This window comes from Thamnophis elegans, chromosome 13 (genome assembly GCF_009769535.1).
Source record: "Thamnophis elegans isolate rThaEle1 chromosome 13, rThaEle1.pri, whole genome shotgun sequence".
Taxonomy (NCBI): Eukaryota; Metazoa; Chordata; class Lepidosauria; order Squamata; family Colubridae; genus Thamnophis; species Thamnophis elegans.
In genome coordinates this window covers 32,521,047-32,541,547 of record NC_045553.1, presented here as the reverse complement: position 1 = coordinate 32,541,547, position 20,501 = coordinate 32,521,047, and the positions used below count along the sequence as shown (strand labels likewise).

General features: G+C 44.0%; 1 protein-coding gene across 1 annotated transcript in view; it reads left to right on the top strand.

Annotated features, from left to right (window-relative positions):
* The first annotated feature begins 1,781 nt into the window (after positions 1-1,781).
* ADGRA2 (adhesion G protein-coupled receptor A2) overlaps positions 1,782-20,501 on the top strand; it is a 104,043-nt gene continuing 85,323 nt past the window's right edge. Inside the window, exon 1 of the mRNA XM_032229178.1 lies at positions 1,782-2,355. Within this exon, the coding sequence (XP_032085069.1) occupies positions 2,123-2,355 (233 nt within the window). The 5' untranslated portion in view covers positions 1,782-2,122. The remainder of the gene's footprint in view (positions 2,356-20,501) is intronic.

Here is a 20,501-nt window from a genome sequence, read left to right as displayed (position 1 = left end):
GCAGCAGATTTTGAAGTGCTAATAATCAAAATCGGGTTGACGGAGGGCAGTGTAAAGTTAGGCTGGCTGGGGAATTCTGGGAGTTGAGGTCCACACATCTTAAAAGTTGCCAAGTTTGTAAAGGTCTACCAGGCAGCTGCAACCCATCCCAGAGATAGTGAACATCCCTTGTGCATCAAATAAGATTGACCGGCCCAACATCTAGCATTCAATCCTGGGCATCTCCACACACAGGCAGGGAAAGAATTTAATACTTGGAAAGATTCACCAGCCAGCACTAACAATCCTGGCTTAGATCAGAAACATACAATTTTGCCCACACCAATTTTGTGTAGCGTGTCAATGGCTGTGCTCCAAAAGGTAAGCAGGACCTGGTCCTCTTGTGGAAAGGGATTTAGGATTTTGTGTGTTTCAAAGAGGTGAAATTAAGCATTCAGAGCTCCTGCAAGGTTTAGGTCCCCAGGTTGATTCTTGATGGTCACAAAAGTGCATAAAGCTTAATAGGATTGAAATGGGGAGGGACAGGGCAGCTATTCTGGCAAAGTTAAGGACATAAAGGGACCAGATGTGGCCCTCCATGCCCCTTTTAAGAGCCGAGGTGGTGCAGTGGTTAAATGCAGCACTGCAGGCTACTTCAGCTGACTGCAGTTCAGCTGTTCAAATCCTACTAGGCTCAAGGTTGACTCAGTTTAGTTTAGTTTAGTTTAGTTTATTTGTATTTGTATGCCACCCTTTTCCCTGGGGGGACTCAGGGGGGCTCACAACCCAAAGGGGAGGGGGAGACAAACTTTTAACATATAAAACAATACATAATTAAAAACACAACATTCATACCATTGGGGCGGGTTACAGTCTTAGCCCCAGGCCTGACGGGATAGCCAGATTCTGAGGGCTGTGCGGAAGGTCTGGAGGGTGGTGAGGGTACGAATCTCCACGGGGAGATCGTTCCATAGGCCTTCCATCCTTCCGAGGTGGGTAAAATGAAGACCCGGATTGTTGTTGGGGGCAATATGCTGACTCTGTAAACCGCTTAGAGAGGGCTGAAAGCCCTATGAAGCGGTATATAAGTCTAACTATTGCTACTGCTATTGCTTTCTTAGATGAATCAAAAAATCTTACAAAGGGATCCTTACTTCCAAAAGCCAGTTAAACAGATGGACTGCCAGCAGTTCTATTCTCAGCTGTCAAAGTTGACTCAGCCTTCCATCCTTCTGAGGTTAGTAAAATGAGAACCCAGGTTGTTGGGGGCAATATGCTGACTGTAAACCCCGTAGAGAAAAGTATCAAGCGGTATATAAATCTAAGTGCTATTGCTATTCTTCGCACACCAACTATGGGAGCAACAAATTTATCGGGCAACCAAAATATACAACACAGCCTGCCGCTGACTTCCTGGCCCAGAAACCGCAGCAGTTCGTGTGAAACAAGCAAAATCCGAAGAAGAGGACCTAAGAGTCAGGTCAACTCCTTCGGAGGGCATCTCCCAGGGGGAATGTTTGCTCAGCCGTCCCGAAAGCTGCTTTCAATTTATCTTGCCGGAGCTGCGCTCAAGGCCAGTTCGCAAATGACAAGCGGAGTTCAGCAGCGACGGGAAGGAAGCCTCAACAGCTGGACAAAACTCCCGTGGATGCAGCCGGGGGAGCCGAGGCCGGGAACTCCTGGACTCTCCGCTGTTAACCCCCCAAGCTCTGGGTCCCATCCAAGACCGCTCGCCCTCCGCGGCTCCAGTTCGGCAAAGGCGGCCGAGAGCCAGAGCCGAGAAGGAGGCGCTAGGGCCCCGCCGTGCCTGAGAACCGGGCCGGCCAGGCGGGCGAATCGAGGGGAGGGACCCGTCTTACGGCAGCCCCAGCCGCGGGATCCAACCCTCGCCTAGCAGCCCGGCAGCCGGACATCCTCGCCCAGCGACGCGCCGGTCCTCCCTGGCCATGCAAGGCGCAGCCCCAGCGGGGACAGACGAGCTCCGGGCAGGCGACGCGGCTCGGCCGGGGCTGCCTTCGAGCCGAGCGTGACGGCCGGGGAAACAAGCTGCGGGGACGGGCGGGCGCCTGTCGGAGCTGCTGAGGTCCCCGGAGCGCTCCGAACGCCGAAGGCTGCGGTGCGAGCAGGCGAGGATGGGCTGAGGATGGGCTGGCAGCCTCTGCCGTCGAGGATGCTCTGGACCGGCGCCCTGCTCCTGCTGGCGGCGCTGGGGGGCGCGGGCGGGGCGCGCAGTTGCCCCCTCCAGCTGCGGGGCTGCAAGTGCGTGGGCGAGAGGCCGAAGGGCTTGGCCCCGGCCAGGAAGCGGGTCAGCTGCAGCGGCGAGGAGCTGAGGGAGCCGCCGGCTACGCGCTTGCTGCCCAACGATACCGTCACCCTGTGAGTAGCAGGACGAGGCTTGGGGAAGGGGCGGGAGGGCTGGTGGCAGCCGATCCTGGCACTCTGCGCGCGCTCAGAGGCTACTCGTGCAAGCTGAGGCCAACCCTCGCTCTTTGCAGCTGCCGAGGCGGATTTCGCGCTCTGCACGTGCTCAGAGTCTTATCGAAGGGCGGGGAGCTTTCCTGTTCTGTAAAGCCCGGGGGCTCGAAGGGATGGGGTGGGAGCGGGTTTCAGGTAAGCCATCAGCGCCTCCCCCCGACGGACAGCGCACAGGAATCAGATCCCAATGCCCGCCGTCGAAACAAGGGCAGCGAAGTAGGACCGAGGTATCCTGAGACTCCCGCTCAGTGGATCAGTTGCTAAAGAGGCAGGATGCAGCCTGCAGAAACGCATTGGGCACCCTGGCTAGATTTGCTCGGCTCGTTAACACATCCTCCTGGTTGTGGGAATCAGCCACTCTTAACACGGTAGTTCTGTAAACCGGGGTCCTAATGCGCTTTGCTTGCCTAATACGTTATGTGGGTCGGAGCTGGGGGTCTTGATTTTGATCATCTGGATGTAGGGATTAATAAATTGTGAGAATCTATCCCTAAAAGTAATCCGCTCGGGTGCAAAGAAAACCCCCTCTCTTTGCTAGGAAACCACTGCAAGCTCATGGGAGTTATAGTCCAAAACAGCTGGAGGCTGCCTCAGTTTAGAAACGGATTCGAGTATTTATGAATCCGATGCCATTTTATCCCACGTGTCAAGCATTGCCTTAAGCGCAGACATTAAGGAGTTTGAACTGGGGGAGGGGGCCCTACAGATGGCTGTACACGTGTCTTCCTATTAAAATGCATCAGGCCAGCCTTGCAGTGTTGCAGGGGAGGGGGAATCCGGTTCTGTGAATCCTAGACATCTGTCGTCCCCCCCCCCCCACACACACACACACTATCTGGTTGAGGAGTTAGGTGAGAGAGCGAACCTGTAATTGAAGAAGTCGAAATAAGTGGAGGCTCCCCTCGTATATTTGAGGAGTTAACATAATTAGTCCCGATTTGCATACTTTCATTTTCCATTCCCTTCAACGGTTGGCTACTGCCCCTCACTTCTGCGCAAGCGTCTTAAAATCTGCCCATTTAGGCTATTTTGTACATCTGTGGAAATCCATAGCAGTAAGACTACAATCTTTTACATTTTTATTGAAAGTTTGTTATAGATCATAAAACTCTTCGTAAGTTCATGAAGAGGAAAAGCAGTGCAAAAGGAAAGAAGAATAAAAGCAAGAGTGCAGGAAAATACAGAAAGAAATAGAAGTGTCTAATTTCTTTGAAGCAAATATAAATACAATCACAAAACTATTTCTTCCTTTGTGACCACAAAAGAAAGCTCATTCTTTTCTATAATCCAGCCTTTTTCCCCTCCTCATCAGAATCACAAATCATAAGTTCAGTTTCTTTCTGCTTTATGCAGAAAGTCTACAAGGGGTTTCCACTCAGCCATAAATGTAGATATTGTGTTTTTCCCCGCTCTCTCTAATCAAAGACACTGATGCCATTATGAATGTGTTTCACAGAGATATTTTCCCAGTACAGCAAATGGACTTTTGGCAGATGGTTACTCTACGCATGTGCCAAAAGGCTCTGGATAGTTAGCTGCAAGTTGCAAAGTTGGGGAGGGGGGAAGGGTTGTGGGTGGCTGTGGGGGTCTGAGGTCTGGAGGGGAGACATCTGGGCTGAGTGAAACAGTTTCTAGCCTGGGAAAGGTTACAATGATTACTTGTCATGAATGAATTGGCTTAATAGAACTGGAAACATTGTAGCCCTGGTTTGCATGAAAGAATTTAGGAAAAACAAAGCTGTCCAGGGAAATGGTAAAACTTTAAATATCTTTTCAGCTCACTATGAGAATTGCAGATATGAGAGTATATAGAAGAGATATGTAATAGTATTAATATTAGAGCAATCAATGATGCAATGTTAAGTATATTTTCTTAGTACTCTGGCAGAGTTGAAACGTGGCACGACATAAGCGCGAACGTCAAAAGCACGCCGACAAAACCGCAGCGCTAAAACCGCGATGTCAAAAGCGTGCGACAACAGCGCGCCGACAACAGCGCGCCGACAGAAGCGCGATTTAAGTTAAGGTAAGGTTTAGGGTTAGGTTTAGGGTTAGGTTTAGGGTTAGGTTTAGGGTTAGGTTTAGGGTTATTTTTAGGGTTATGTTACAGCGCGCTTCTGTCGGCGCGCTGTTGTCGGCGTGCTTCAGCTCTCATTCGTCGCCGCGGTTTTGATGGCGCGGTTTTGTCACCGTGGTTTAGTCAGACGCGCTTTTGTCGTTCGCGCATTTGTGGTGGAACCGAGTTGAAAGCCTTTATTTCTCATTGTGTGTTTAACTGTATTGGGTTTTGCCCTCAATGAGCTAATCAATAAAGTAGAAAGAAAATAAAATGCAACTTGAAGGGGCTGGTGTAAGGGTCCACCAACTTCAATTAGGATAGAGTTGGAGGAGACCTTTGAGGTCTTCTAGTCCAACCCCATCCTCAAGCAGGAGACCCGATCCCAGTGATGGCGAACCTATGGCACAGGTGGCATGCGAAGCCATCTCTCTGGGCACGCGAGCCGTCCTCCAGGTCAACTCTACTGCACATACGCCTCCCACCGGCCAGCTGATTTCCGGGTCTCTGCTGGGAGACAAGTGCACATGCGCCGTGTGTGTGTGTGCAGGGGGCATTGCAACCTCAAGTGGCTGAAGTGCCCACGACTTCTGAAGCCCTTCCACTGGTTAATTGTCTTCGCTGATGGGAAGTTTAATCCTTAATTCCAGGATTGCTTCTCTCTTTGATTAGTTTCCATCCGTTGTTCCTTGCCTTGCCTTCTGGGGCTTTGGAAAAATAAATCGATCCGTTCTTCATTGCATTTAATGGTTGGTCTGTGAAAGAAAAATGGTTTGCATCCTGGATGCTTTTTCACTTAATCCGGAGTTGGCAAAATGTAGCCCTCCAGATGTTATTCAGCTCCAACCCTTCATTTCTTCCTGTTGATTGTGCTGGCTTTGATTGTTCGAAATTGGAGCTCAACTTCTAGAACAGTGTTTCTCAACCTTGACAACTTGAAGTCCTGTGGACTTCAACTTCCAGAATCCCCCAGCCAGCATAGCTGGCTGGGGAATAGCATAGCTGGCTGGGGAATTCTGGGAGTTGAAATCCACAGGACTTCAAGTTGCCAAGGTTGAAAAACACTGATCTAGAAGGCCACATCTTAATCTAAACTGGCATGCAATGCCCTCTTCTCAGGAACACAGGACTCTGCATGTTTTCAGAGGTATTCTGACACATGCTTTGCTGAAGTTTGGGTCTAGTTGTTACTCTGTTATTTGTTCTTTCTGGGAGTGTTTTGAGAAAAGTTAAAAAAAACACTTTTTAAAAAAAACATAACTTAGCCTTCGGCCCATAAAAGCAATTTGATTTTGCTGGCAAGTTTTAATGATAATGACCCATATCCTGTGTAATTCTTCGATTACACATTGGCTTGGATGCTGGGATGCCTTTTGCCATTTTATGGTGTCTTCATTGTTTATCTTTACTATCATGTGTAGAGTATTTATTTTTGAGTTGATTATAATTTGAAAGAGTTGCTGACTGGAATGGGCCGGCTCTCATAGCATGTAGTCCAGGAATAAATTAAGGAAATAAATACATGGATAATTTTTCATAAATGCAGGATGCAAGATATATATGCAGTAATATATATGTAGTTATTTATCAGCACAAATACAACACAAATGTAACAAAGGCAACAGTAAAAATATTGGGCTTTCTGTCTGGATGGTCTCTTGTGACGAGCCGATAGACAGAGAAAGGAAACAGTAGGCTTCCTCCCATATTTGGGCATACCAGGGGTTGTGACACTAAATACATACCTATTTCCCTGGCTCAGCTGATAAAGGAGGAGAACCTTGTGGCTTAGTGGTTAACACATCTACCTAATATGTAATACAGCCCAGGCTCGAATCCCAGTAAGGGTATGGCTAGCTGATGAGAGCTAAATAGCTTGAAATAGATCTATACTAGTCGCCCTTTATTTATTTATCAGCACAAATACAACATATATATGTATGTATATGTATGTGTGTGTGTGTGTATGTGTGTGTGTGTGTGTGTGTGTGTGTGTGTATATATATATATATATATATATATATATATATATATATATATATATATGTATACACACACTTAAAGTCACAACCCCTGGTACGCCCAAGTATGGGAGGAAGGTCACACTTCCACTCTCTGTCATTAGGCTCGTCACAAGAGACCATCCAGACAGAAACCCAATATTTTTTTACTGTTGCCTTTTTGTTACATTTTGTTATATTTATGCTGATAAATAAATAAAGTATATAGTTTTCTGAGGTTTTCGCGGGTGTTAGTATGTAGGTCTCTAGTTATTCGGGTTTTCTCCCGCGTAAAATTGGAGGTGTCTTGGCGACGTTTCGACGAAGTCTCATTCGTCATCTTCAGGCTTGGTGCTTCCAGGAGCAATGTGAGATCTCGGCTATTTCTTCCTTTTAACTGCCAGTGGGGGTTTGAACTGATTGGGTGGGAGCTTGGCTGTGTTCCGATTGGGTGGAGGTGTGTCCTGATTGGGTGGAGGTGTGTTCTGATTGGTTGGGGGTTTGTGTTTCATGTAAGGATAGGAGGGGTTTAAAGAGGCTGATGGTGCATTTGCAGTCTGGCTTCTGGTCCTTGGTCATGCCTCCTCATCAGTGTGGGTTTTTGTCTGTTTTCTTTGTGGATGTTTGGTGGTGACATCCTGTGTGGCTCTTGTGAGTGTGGGCCTGGTGTCATTCATCATGTTAGGGACTCGTTTATCAATAAGGTCAGGCTTCCAAATGGCTGGCAGGCGGGAGGTATCATCCCGCCTGTTCATGCTGTATGGGCGTTTTTCTATCTCAATGGCTTCTCTGATTATTCTGTTGTTAAAATGTTCAGCCTTGGCGATAGTTCTGGTCTTTTTAAAATCAATTTTATGTCCTGTGGCTTTAAGGTGTTGGACCAGGGAAGAAGTTGAAAAGTTGAAGAAGACATAAAGCCTGCCCTTATTGATAAACGAGTCCCGCCCACCCACCCTTGGCCTTTTCCTTATTTTTTTTCCCCCACAGCCACATATTTTTTTTTTTTTTGTTGAAAGGCTAATCCTCACTATGTGCTGTTAACTCATTGGATGATTCAATTTTCATAACAAGCATTCTGAAAATGATAAATAAGCATTCTGAAAATAATAGAGGTGGGGATCCAAAGACTGGGTGTAAATCTCCTCCATATCTGAGCAGTCCTGTTTGGCTACCCAAACTCTCTCCTTGTTTGCTACTGCAATTCACTACAGATAGTCTTCATTCATTTGAAGACTGTTGGAAGTTAGAATAGCACTGGAAAAAGTGACTTATAGCAATAGCAATAGCAGTTAGACTTATATACCGCTTCATAGGGCTTTCAGCCCTCTCTAAGCGATTTACAGAGTCAGCATATCGCCCCCCAAAGTCTGGGTCCTCATTTCACCCACCTCAGAAGGATGGAAGGCTGAGTCAACCCTGAGCCGGTGAGATTTGAACAGCCGAACTGCAGAACTGCAGTCAGCTGAAGTAGCCTGCAGTGCTGCATCTAACCACTGCGCCACCTCAGCTCTATTATGGCCTCGGCTCTATTATGGCCATTTTTCACACTTACGACCAATACAGCATCTCCATGGTCACATGATCAAATTTTGGATGCTTGGCAACTGGCAAATATTTATGATGGTTGCAGAGTCCCAGGGTCACATGATCTCATTTTGCAACCTTCTGACAAGCAAGTCAATGGGGAAGCGGGATTCACTTAGCAACAGTGTTACTAACTTAAACCTTAAATCAAGTTTATTGCAGTCAAAGACCAGAGATGAGAACAAATAAAAGCACTCAAGGAATAGCCAGTTAAAAATTCTACAATAACATTATGGATATTATAGTATAGTTAGGCCATGTGTAACTGACAGGTTGGATGCCAAATCGTAATTTTAATATAGATTTTGTGTGTTATTTATTTTATTATAAAAAATTTAACTAGATATTCCTTGAGTGTTTGGTTTTGTTGTTGTTCTGGTCTCTGGTCTTTGTAATAAAACTTGATACTAACTTTAAAACAACACTGATTCGCTTAACAACTGTGGCAAGAAATGACATAAGATCTGGCAAATCACTTAACAATTGTCTTGCTCAGAAATTGATTTTTTGGGGGGGAGGGCACTATTGTGATTGTAATTTGAGCGTGGCACGACAAAACCGTGCTCGTCAAAATAGCGGTGATAAAACCGCATTGCTAAAGCCGCGACGTCATCACTGCCGTCATCACTGCTGCGACAACAGCGCGGCGACAGAAGAGCGCTTTAAAACAGCGCGGCGGCAGAAAGCCGATTTAAATTAAGGTAAGGGTTAGGATTAGGTTTAGGGCTTTGCTTTAAGGTTAGGTTTAGGGTTAGGTTTAGGGTTAGGGTTAGGGTTAGGTTTAGGGTTAGGTTTAGGGTTAGGTTTAGGGTTAGGTTTAGGGTTAGGTTAGGCTGAGTGCTTCGGAAGGCGCGGATTTGCCCTCGCGCTTATATCAGCGTGGTAAGGTCGCATTTGCTTTAGCGATTCGGACGGCGTGGATTAGCCCTCACGCTTATGTCTCCGCGGATAAGGGCTTCGCGGTATTGTGGTGGAACCTAATTTGAGGACAACCTGTATTACAGTTTCAATGCCATCCTAACCTCCTTGGGGTGGGGCGAGAGGAGAGGTCAATCTTAATGGTGGATCACTGCACTATTCCAGAGAGTGTGGCTGCAAACGCCAGAGATGTGCCTGAAGCCTTTGGACTGTGCTTAAAGATTATGCTTTTATGTGTTGGCTCTCTCCCTTTTTGAAATCTGAGGATTGTGCATAATCCATGTCCAAAAAACACGTTTCTTGCTGCTTTTTGCAAAAATTGGATAGGCCAGGGAGGGGCGGGCAAGCCTCTTTTCATAAAACTCTAACCTTTGTGCCAATTTTCTTTTAATGGAGGAAAGAGAGCTTATGCCAGCAAGTCCCCTTGTGTGCTTATTTTCAGTGCATTTGTAACCTTCAAGGGAAATATTGCAGCTGACTTCTGGCACCAGACAGCAAACTCAGCTTGATGCATGGAAAGTTAATACATTCAGGAGCAAAACTTGGAAAGCGGGGGGAGACATTCCTGACTTTCGCAGCTTGCTAATGAGGCCGCAGGATTCAAACAAGGCTCCAAGTTATATAGTGGAATGTTATCACGGAGTCTGTAAAATTGGATCTCAGCTCAACAGGATATCCAGAAGTCTCTTCCTGAAACAAAAAAAGGCTCCCCATGCCAGATGTGATGTAAAAAGCTTGCTTAAGAATAGAGTTGCAGCTCAACCCTTGAGATTGTTTCTGCGCAGGGTTGCATGGCCTGGAGCATAGTTGGAAAGCACAGTGCACATCCCCCTTTCAGATGGTCAAGTTCAGCTCTGCTTATGGTTCTTTGTTACTGTCTTTTTTTTATATATTGCATCTTTCCAGCAGAAAGGCCTTCCCCAAACGGTTGGGAAAATTTAGCTCAGTCAAGGAGCATTTCTGCAGATGAATAACGTAATTGGAAGGGACTTTGGAGGTCTTCTAATCCAATCCCCTGCTCAAGCAGGAGACCTATACCATTCTAGTCAAGTGGCTGCCCAGTCTCTTCTTAAAAATCTCCAGTGATGAAGCAACTACAACTCCTGAAGGCAAAGCCGTTCCACTGGTTAATTCCTTTCACTGTTAGGACGTTTCTCCTTAGCAATAGCAGTTAGACTTATATACCGCTTCATAGGGCTTTCAGCCCTCTCTAAGCGGTTTACAGAGTCAGCATATTGCCCCCAACAACAATCCGGCTCCTCATTTTACCCACCTCGGAAGGATGGGAGGCTGAGTCAACCTTGAGCCGGTGAGATTTGAACAGCCGAACTGCAGTCAGCTGAAGTAGCCTGCAGTGCTGCACTCTAACCACTGCGCCACCTCGGCTCTCCTTAATTCCAAGTTGCTTCTCTCCTTGATTCAGTTTCCATCCATTGTTCCTTGTCTTGCCTTCTGGTGCTTTGGAAACTAGGCTGTCTCCCTCTTCTTTGTGGCAGCCCTGCAAATATTGGAACACTACTATCATGTCACCTTTTCAGGAAGGAAAAAGCTGTTTAGCTTCAAGGCTTTTATCTCTACTCCAGAATTTGCATTGTAATTTTTCATGTTTTCTGCCCTTTGTTTTTTGTCCCATTTGCAGGATGGTGGAGAATGACTTTTCAATTTCTATTCAGGATGACTTGGGGCCAGCTCTATTGCAAAGGGACAAAAGAGGATCCTCCTTCTGGCATGTTTTCTGTTATTCCTATCAACCTCTAGCTTCTCTAGCTATTCACATTTCTGCACCTGAAAAGGTGTGTTGTTGCTTTGGGGTTTAATGGAAGTATCGGAAGTCATGAAGGCTGGATGGAGAAGTGCTATTATGAAATGCAGGCAATTCCCCAATTTCCTTTAACCTAAGAATTAAATAAGGGCATGAAGACCCAGCCTCTATTTCTCTTCTGAAAAATACATACACACCCTTCTTTTTCTTTCAATCAAAGAAGAACAGCCGGGGGAAAATGCAAGAGATGTTTTTGGCACGGCACAAAATTCTTTTCCATATCAGAAAGAAGTAAGCCCCATTAAACTCAAGCTGTGTTAGAACATGAGCAGAATGTTCAGGAATTTTAAAAGTCATCAGATAACCAAGTTTGGGTCAGTGTTTTAGTTCAGGAAACAAGTCAAATCAGCTTGTATTGGAATTTGCACAGATTAAATTCCTTCACCATCCCTATAGGTCAGGAGTTGTCAACATTTTGGACAAAAATAAGCACACAAAAAGTGTGGGACTAGGATTTCTATTTTTCCTTGTTTTTTGGGGTGGTGGTGATGAAATGAGGTATTTTTTATTGTAAGCCTTTCAAGATTTTTGAAACAAAAATCTTGAAACAAAAATTTCAAGATTTTCATTACAGTCTTGGTGTGTTTTTGACATCGGCTTGAAAGCAAAGGGTGTATCAGATTTTTGGTATTTATAATAAAAGGGTTCTGGATGCCACTGAAAAGGGATTCAAAGCCTGCAAGTTCTCCAGTGCCCACCCCTGTCTAGGTTAATAACTTTCAAAAGTTTGAAATTGTTTTTGGGAAGCTGAGAGATCACAGGACCTTATTTCCAAGCCATTATACTTGTGCTTGCATTCATTACATCCAAGTGTTTCAAGGTGCTTAAATTAGCTTTTATAGTCCTTAGTATATGATTTTTATCTTGTGGGCTGGCTTGGACATTATTTTGTATTCTTACAGACAGCAATTTCAATCCAAAGATGGCATGTTGAAAGAAGATGAAAGTATGGGAAAAGGAGGAGGAATGAAAGGGAAAAGGAAGGGGAAGGGGAGGAGGAAAGGAAAGGAAAAGGAGAGAAAGGAAGGAAGGAGGAAGGGAGGGATCAGGTCTTTGATTGCTGCTCAAAACTGAGCATGAATTTATACAGTGTGAGGCCAGTGGCTCTCTTCCTTCTACAGCATTTCTGGTTCCATGCTTGTGTTTGCAATATTTTAGTGTGTTCTTTGAGAACACATCTGCACCTATGTTTCTGCAATCCATATAGCAATATAGTGATCCTAATCATCATTCAGGCTAGATTTTGGTGCCTTTTCTTGAGTACAAGATGAGATGATTTCCTAAAAAAATATTTAGGCTCTGAGTTTTATTATTGCAAAATAGCTAAGAATGCTGATTCAAGCATTTCTCAGTCACTCAGCAGCCTTTTTCTAGTGCACTGGTTTTTACATCTAGAAATAGCAATAGCACTTAGTCTTATATACCACTGGCTCTCTTTAAGCAGCTTACAGAGTCAGAATTTTGCTCCCAACAATCTGGGTCCTCATTTTACCAACTTTGGAAGGATAACTACTGTGTCACCGTGGCTCCTAGCAACTGTTTCTTGCTTCATGTGCCATGAAATGCTCAAGGAGGTATGCATAAGACACTTCCCTCTAACTTTATCTACCAAACAATCCTATGATGTAGCTTAGTCTGTGAGAAAGATTAACCAAAGCTAGCTACCTGTATGCTGTCGAGGTTAAAATGCTGGTCTATGAACAAGGTGTCCTAGTTTAAATTCTATAACACCTTGTTCATAGGCCAACATTTTAACCTTGACAGCATACAGGTAGTGAGCAGAGTCTGCTGCCTATTGCTCCAATTGTGCTGAATTGGCAGGATCTATCTTGGCATTCATTAACAAGATTCTAATCCCCTCCTTTCCTGGTTGACCTCTGTGCTAATAGCTTGATGGAAAAAGTACTATATTCCTAACAAGAGACAGATAGCTGTCTAAGGTCAGAGCCAGTTGTGTTCCCTTCTCATGAAGGAGTTCAAACCTTTTCCAGATGTGGAAATTGTGAGCTGCCCTGATTTGTTCCTGTAACACGATGGCTTAGAAAATCACATATTTTCTGAGGGGTACAAATCTAGAGGTTGAGGGGGGGAGAGAAAGGCAAAATTGCAGTGTACTACTTCTGTTCCAATTTTTCTGACCTCTTGGCTACAATTTATTTTCTTGTTCCAATTTATTTTCCTTCTGCCTAGTCTCTTCTTGACATGTTTCCAATGTTTTATTCTCGTTGTTTATTCCCTTACAAGCCTGATTGTTCCTCTGTTCCCCATCTAACTTTTGATTGAGGAGAAGGGTTGGTCATTGACTCTCATCAGAATATAGCCAGTTTGGTCTCGTAGTTGAAGTATTTGACTAGAAACCAGGAGACTGTGAGTTCTGATTCCACCTTAGCCGTGAAAACCAGCTGGGTGACTTTGGGCCAATAATCAGGAGGCTCGGAGTTCTAGTCCCATCTTAGACATAAAAGCCAGCTGGATAACTTTGGATCAGTCATTCTCTCTCAGCCTGACTCATTTCCCAGGGTGGTTGCAGGGAAAATAGGAGGAGAAAGGAGTAGGTGCCTTGAATTACTTATAAAGCAATAAGGGCAGGATAAAAATGTAATAAGAACAAATAAATAATTGTCAAAGAGTTTCTATTGGGCAGGCATTTGATGCTCACTGCAGTTCTATGGTTGCTTAGGTGGTCCTTGAGAGTGTCTCATCTCCAGTTTGCTGACTGTATCTCCCATTCCAACAGTTCTTGCTGACTTGAGTCTTTATTATTTACTACTATTCTTTTTCGATCCATCTGGAGAAAGACTGGATGCTCTTGGAGGTCAAAGTGCTGCAGACAGCAAGCTTTGATAGTAGCTGACTCAGCACCCTCTTGCATCAAGCCTCAAGAGCAACACTTTTTCCCATCACCGCATCAATGCTCTACTCAGTTATGAAACTCACCATTGATCTTGTAGCCCCAGGACAGTGGTGGGTTTCAAAATTTTTTAGAACCTCTTCTGTAGATGTGGCCTGCTTTGTGGGAGTGGCTTGCCAGCCATGTGACCAGGTGGGAGTGGCTTGGCAGTCATGTGACTGAGTGGGCGTGGCCAACTTGCAAAATATGGTGAAACTCACTTAACAACGCTCTTGCTTAGCAACCAAAATGTTGGCTCAGATAATCTGGCATTTGAAGCACGCAAGTCTTAAAGCTGTCAAGTTACAAGACCCTCACACCCCTAACCCTTTAGAAAAAAAAACCCAGGGGTGTTCAAACTTGACAGCTTTAAGACTTGTGGACTTCAACTCCCAGAATTCCTCCTCTCACTCTTCATCTTGATGATGTGCGGACGGGCGGGGGGAGGGAGCTGGAACCGGTTCTCAACGGCACAGTAGATTTGTGGAACCTCTTCTATAGAAGAGGTTAGAACTGGCAGGAACTCACCCCTGCCCCAGGCTCAAGAACACTGTCAGGAATCCTAGCCTAACCTTTTCTTGATTCCCTGGGGCTCCTGGCTGGCATTGAGAGCTGTAGCAAGTATCCTGCCTCCTGCCATAAGGATTAAATCAGGTGTGCCATTGGAGACTGACGCTCAGAACATCCCATTCAAAAGAATGTTGAGTAGGGAAACCAGGAAGGAGTTATGATGACATGGGACCATCATTGCATTGGGAGCACCACTTTCTTCCCCTGCTGTTTTCAGTATCCAAAATAGTGTGGGTATTATCCAAAGGTGCCTAGTTGTAGGAAATGACCAGACTGAGCCTGAGGGAGGGGTCAAACATGTCATCAGTTATAAGTCTCTTCACACCCACAAGAGATCTAAGTCCAGCCCACCTTGAATATCTTGTATTCTTAACCTTCATTAATTTCCCTTGACCGTTAGTAGTTCAGATTCTTGTAGAGAGCTTAAACTTATAAAATAAATCTTTACACATACTGTATTTGAACTGCCTGAATCTCCTGATTTGCCTCATGCTCTATATTGGGTAGACTTGTAATAATAATTCTGTATGTTACCCTTTCCTCAGCATCCTGGTGGAAGAAAATCTAGGTATGCAAATAAAGTGTTTGGATTATAACAGGAGCAGGAATTATTATGGTGGTGGTTGAGGTTGAGGTTTATTGGATTTATATGCCGCCCTTCTCCCAAGGACTCAGGGCGGCGTACAACATAAAAGAAAACACATATTACAAAAATTAAAAGGGACATTGAATAAAGTATCCAAAAAAACCCAACTGATATTTACAATAAAATTTTAAAAATTAAATTAAAATGTTATGGTCCTTGTCATTGTAATGATGTAATTTTAGGTGCAAGAAAGATAAGGGACTTTTATTACTTTTCTCCCTTCTTTGGTATGCTGTGGGAACCAGCTCTGAAAGTGACTTTGTGCCTTTCATGTGTGGTTGAAACTTGAGGGGGTAAGCAACCTGAATAACTTTTGAGTAACTTTGGGGGCTGTAGTCCAAAGCTGCTGGAGGGTTTCCAAATCCTGGATTAGTGAATCTATTGTAAACTATGATTTGGGAGCTGGCTTGTTTCCAGAAAACATTGTAGCAGCAGTTTGGTTTTGGCTAGCATAACAAGCTGTGGTTAGTCCATGATGAAACTCTGGAAACTCTTTCTCTGAATGTTTTGAGAGGAAAGAGAAAAAATAGATCAACATTTCAGTACATTAAACATTAGTTTGTTTCATGTCAATATTAGGCAAGGCTCCTTAAAGAATTAATAATTAATAATGTGATTGGGTTGGAGTTAGTGTATTGTATGAATCTAGCTATTGTGGTTAGTCAACTGCGGGTTAAGATTTAGTGGGAGAAGGAGTCCACAAATACTTAGAATATGCTTTTGCATCCTGGATAAGCCCTGTGCTTTCCACACTGGATAAATTTAAAAATGCACAATCTCCGTTTCTATTTGGCTATTATGCCCTTCCTGATTCTGTTTCACTTGATATGCTTACAAATATCAGAAACATAATATAGTTGAGTTGTGTATTATTTCCTCAAATCAATCTCGAACTCATTGTTCCACAAAGGAGATCTGGTGTAGCAAGTTTGCTAACTAGGATTCAGTAAAAGTAACTGAAAATATACATAGTGTTGATTTTATGTGCCCTATAACATTTTATAAACCATCCATCAAAAGTATCCAGTATGATATACACACACACACACTGGTAAACAACTTTTTAAGGATATATGCTGTGATTTTAATGTTGTTTTCAAACAGTTTTCAAGCTTTCCTAGAAATACTCTTTATTGGAATGCTTGGCATGAGAAAATTGGTATTCTATATTTCAATGGTGTTTAGATTATAAAGAAAAAAACCATAGTAACATGGTAATTTTGGTAGATTCACTATTTGCAGTTCCAATGTCTTTGTTTAGACTTTACTAAAAACAATACTGAATTATAGTAGAATAAATTTGAGCCTGCCTGGAAAGTTTTATGGATGATTGCATGTGTTTTCTACAATTATTGTCTCGGGAAGAGGGAGGAAGGAAGGAAGGAATGGGTTTTCTATTCATTTTTCACTGCCTAATTTATTGAATATTGTGTTTGTTTGTTTATGTTTTCGTTAACTTTATATGGCATTTTCTTTTTTTAAAAAAGGTCAAAATATTCTTCTTGCTACCACATCTGAAATGATCCAAATAGGTTGATGGCAGGTTCAGCCCGTCTCTTCATGCAGAACTCTATCTGTAGCTTCTAAACATGTGCTTTTAATTATTGCAGATTAAACAACAACAACAACAACAACAACAGAAAGAGCTGAAAAAAGAGAAGCCCCCCTCTCTCTTTTTCCTTTCAGCTCCATATTCTGCTGCAAAAGAACCCCCCTTCTCTTTTTTTCTGCTTTCAACTCCATATTTTGCTGTAAGAGAAGCTTTCCCTTCCTCCCCTCCCCCTCCCCCTCCTCCTCCTTCTTCTGCTTTCAGCTTCATATTCTGCTGTAAGAATAGCGCCCCCCTTCTTTTTCTTCTGCTTTCAGCTCCATCCTCTGCCATCAGTGGTGGCAAGTTGGTAGGAATCAACTTTAGAGGTGAGAGTGGAGGTTTCCTGCACTTCTCCATCCTTTCTGACGGAGAGAAGGCATTCCAACCACCCCCATCGCTTTTTGGGGTCAGCTCCGAGGAAGTTTATTGTTTTAGCAGCCCCATTTCTGGAACTGTTATTTATTCAAGTGGATTCCAGCACGCTTGAGAAAATAATCGTGTGTTTTCCTTTCAGCTCCTAGTTTGAGATTAAAGAAAGAAGGAACATTCCCTAGCAAATGAGCTCAGCTGCGTGATAGGCTGGTGGTCATTCCTAGAACTCTTCTAGCAGAGCCATAGGAGCTTTTGTGCCTAGCAATTAAGTGGCATTAGCTTCAAGCTGCTGGAAATGGGAGGTGACTCAGTGTGAAGATTGTGTTGCTTGTAAGGGATTGGCTCAAGGTGGGCAGCAATGCTACATCAGCATCCTTTAGTGGCTCTGGTCAAATCTAATCTAACGGCTTGCCTGCCAAAGTTTTGGGTGCTCCATCACTGGAGGTTTTCAAGAAGAGGTTGGACAGCCATTTGTCTGGAATGGTCTATGGTCTCCTGCTTGAGCAGGGTATTAGACTAGAACAGGGGTCTCCATCCTTGGCAACTTTAAGCCTGGCAGACTTGGGCAAAGCTGACTGGGGAATTCTGGGAGTTGAAGTCCACCGGGCTTAAAGTTGCCAAGGTGGGAGACCCGTGGACTAGAACACCTCCAAGGTCCCTTCCAAACTGGTGTTCTACTTTCTAATCCAGGATTAGGGTCCGCGGTCCGCAGCATGCCAGAAACCATGCCCCCCCCCTATCCGTGGGATGCAGGCAGCACATGAAACCATGCCCCCTCTGGTCCATGGGAAAACCTCTCTCCACAGAACCAGTCCCTGGTGCTCAAAAGGTTGGGGGCCACTGTTCTAATCTGCTGCTAGGGGAATGTCCCAAAGGTGCATTTGTTTCAAAAGCAACTGTTTTTTTCTTTAATATGTTTTGCTTCTCATCCAGGAGTTCTAACTAACTGGTGTGGAAATCAAGTTAGTTAGAACTAAAGAAGCTTCTTGAATGAGAAGCAAAATGTCTTAAAGGAATATATTAGCAAGTCCAGTTGTCTTTAAAATAAAAGCACCCTTGGGACCACCATGATCTGGAATGAATGAGAATATCCATGTGGACATTTACCAGAGAAATCCTACTGACCCTTCATTTGGCTGAACAAGTCGCTCAGTGGTGGGTTTCAAAAATTGTTTGAACCTACTCTGTGGGTGTGGCCTCCTTTGTGGGAGTGGCTTGCCATCCATGTGACCGGATGGGAGTGGCTTGCCGCCCATGTGACCGGATATGAAGATGCCGACGACACTTGACAGAACCACCTTAAATTACCTCACACACAGCACTGGCATGCATAAGAATATGATGTAAACTTGTTTTTTTTAAGGCATCTTTGGTTTGCGTTAAAACAACTTCAACACACGCACTGTTCTGATTGCACCACAAATGCAGTAGTCATCCTTACCTTTCACAGAGGCACTGAGTTTTATAAATATGAGCATGATAGTGTAGAATAATCATATCCAAGGACGAGTGGTGGGTTTCAAAAAATTTTGGAACCTCTTCTGTAGGTGTGGCCTGCTTTCCGGGTCCACTGGTGGAACCTCTTCTAACCGGTTCAGTAGATTTGACGAACCGGTTCTACCGAATAGGTGTGAACTGGTAGGAACCCACCTCTGAAGTCGCTCGATGACACTTCTAACCTTTAGAATCTTCTGTGGCTTTTCTTCTTTCCTTCTGACTTCATCTGTTACTGTTCGTGTTTCCCAGAAGTGACCATAAGATTGGTTAATACCAATCCTGAAGTATCTGGTAGGGCATTCTATTGGAAATGGCTTCTTTCTTGCTTGTTTGATCCTATCTGTCCTCTGGCATACCACAGATTTTGAGCATCTCTGATGGCCTTTCAGAACTCTCAGAAATCAGCTTGTGGCTCTTCTTCTGGATCAAAGCCCTCCTCGTGTTCTTTTTTGCAGCAGCAAATACAATTTAGAAATGCAAAGCATCTATCTAGATGATGGTTAGTAATGTGGTTGTCCCAAGGAGGAGGGCTGAGTAGGATGAAACTAGCTGACCGAGGCAAATATTTCATTTTTAACCACTTCTTGGGCAAGAATCCTAGTGAGGTTTTTCCATCTTAATGTGGGGCCATGCATTCTGGACAAGTTATTATTAGTTAACTTAATCTGTATACCCCAGAATCTGTGGGCATCAGTTTTCCAAAAAGCCCAAATAGTCTCCTGTCCCAAACCAAGATGAAGCTATTTTAAAAACATGTATTACCTTCAGTGGTAGGAAGAGAGAAAGAACCTTGGCTCACAAGAGAGCTGTGTGACTGAAATAAACCTTTGGGGTCACAATTTCTTACTTTTTTTTTTTTTACTTCCAATAACAGAACATGGAGAAGCTGAGCTGAAAGAAGTTGTGGTCCCAATAATGAAGTGCCTGGGGACTCCCATCTGGAGTCTAATGTATCTCCTGAGATATGCTGGGCAAGATTGCTAACATTTTGGCCTGATTGCAAGATGGCCAACATTCTTTCTAGCACAATAAATAAAGCTGAATCAATTGCACTTTCCATTGTCATCCTACAATGGCAGCAAATTTGGGGGGGGGGGGGGAACTGTATGAATACCTGAAATTTTGTGCCATATATACTTGTAGGTAAGCTAAGACTTTTAGGTTCAGAAATGTACTCAAGAATTTGAGGTCAGTTTATCTGCAGGATGGCCTATTTGGGAATATATAAATAGTCCCCGACTTACAACAGTTCATTTACTAATCATTCAAAGTTCCAATGACACAATTTTTCACGCTTATGACCAGTGGTGGGTTTCAAATTTTTTTAGAACCTCTTGTGTAGGTGTGGCCTGCTTTGTGGGAGTGGCTTGCTGGCTATGTGACTGGGTGGACGTGGCCAACTTGCAAAATGTGGTGAAACTCACTTAACAATGTTCTTGCTTAGCAATCAAAATGTTGGCTCAGAAACTCTAGCATTTGAAGCAAGTAAGTCTTAAAGCTGTCAAGTTACAAGACCCTTGCACCCATAATCCTTTAGAAAACAAAACCCCAGGGGTGTTCAAACTTGACAGCTTTAAGACTTGTGGACTTCAACTCCCAGAATTCCTCCTCTCTCTCTTCATCTTGATGATGTGCGGATGGTTGGGGGGAGGGAGCTGGAACCAGTTCTAAATGGCACTGTAGATTTGCGGAACCTCTTCTATAGAAGAGCTTAGAACTGGCAGGAACCCACCCCTGTTTATGACCATTGCAGCATCCCCACAGTCACATGATTTTTATCTGGATGCTGGACAACCGATTTATGTTTATGACGATTGCAGTGTCGTGGGGTCATGGGATCACCTTTTGCAACCCTTGGTCAAGGTGGAAGCCAGATTTACTTACCATGAAAAATGCAACACCATAAGCCAATTGTGAAAATTAAAACAATAACTTTGAGGATCGCTTTATCCATGGCTCTGCTTATCTGCAAAACTATACAGTATTTTTTCCCTTTCTGGTGCCTCTGCATTGCTTCCTTCTGTTGCTTATTTTTAACCTAATGAGTAATCGGTAATGACAAGGAATGGAGAGGGGGTTCTGTGGGAAGATTCAGCTTTGG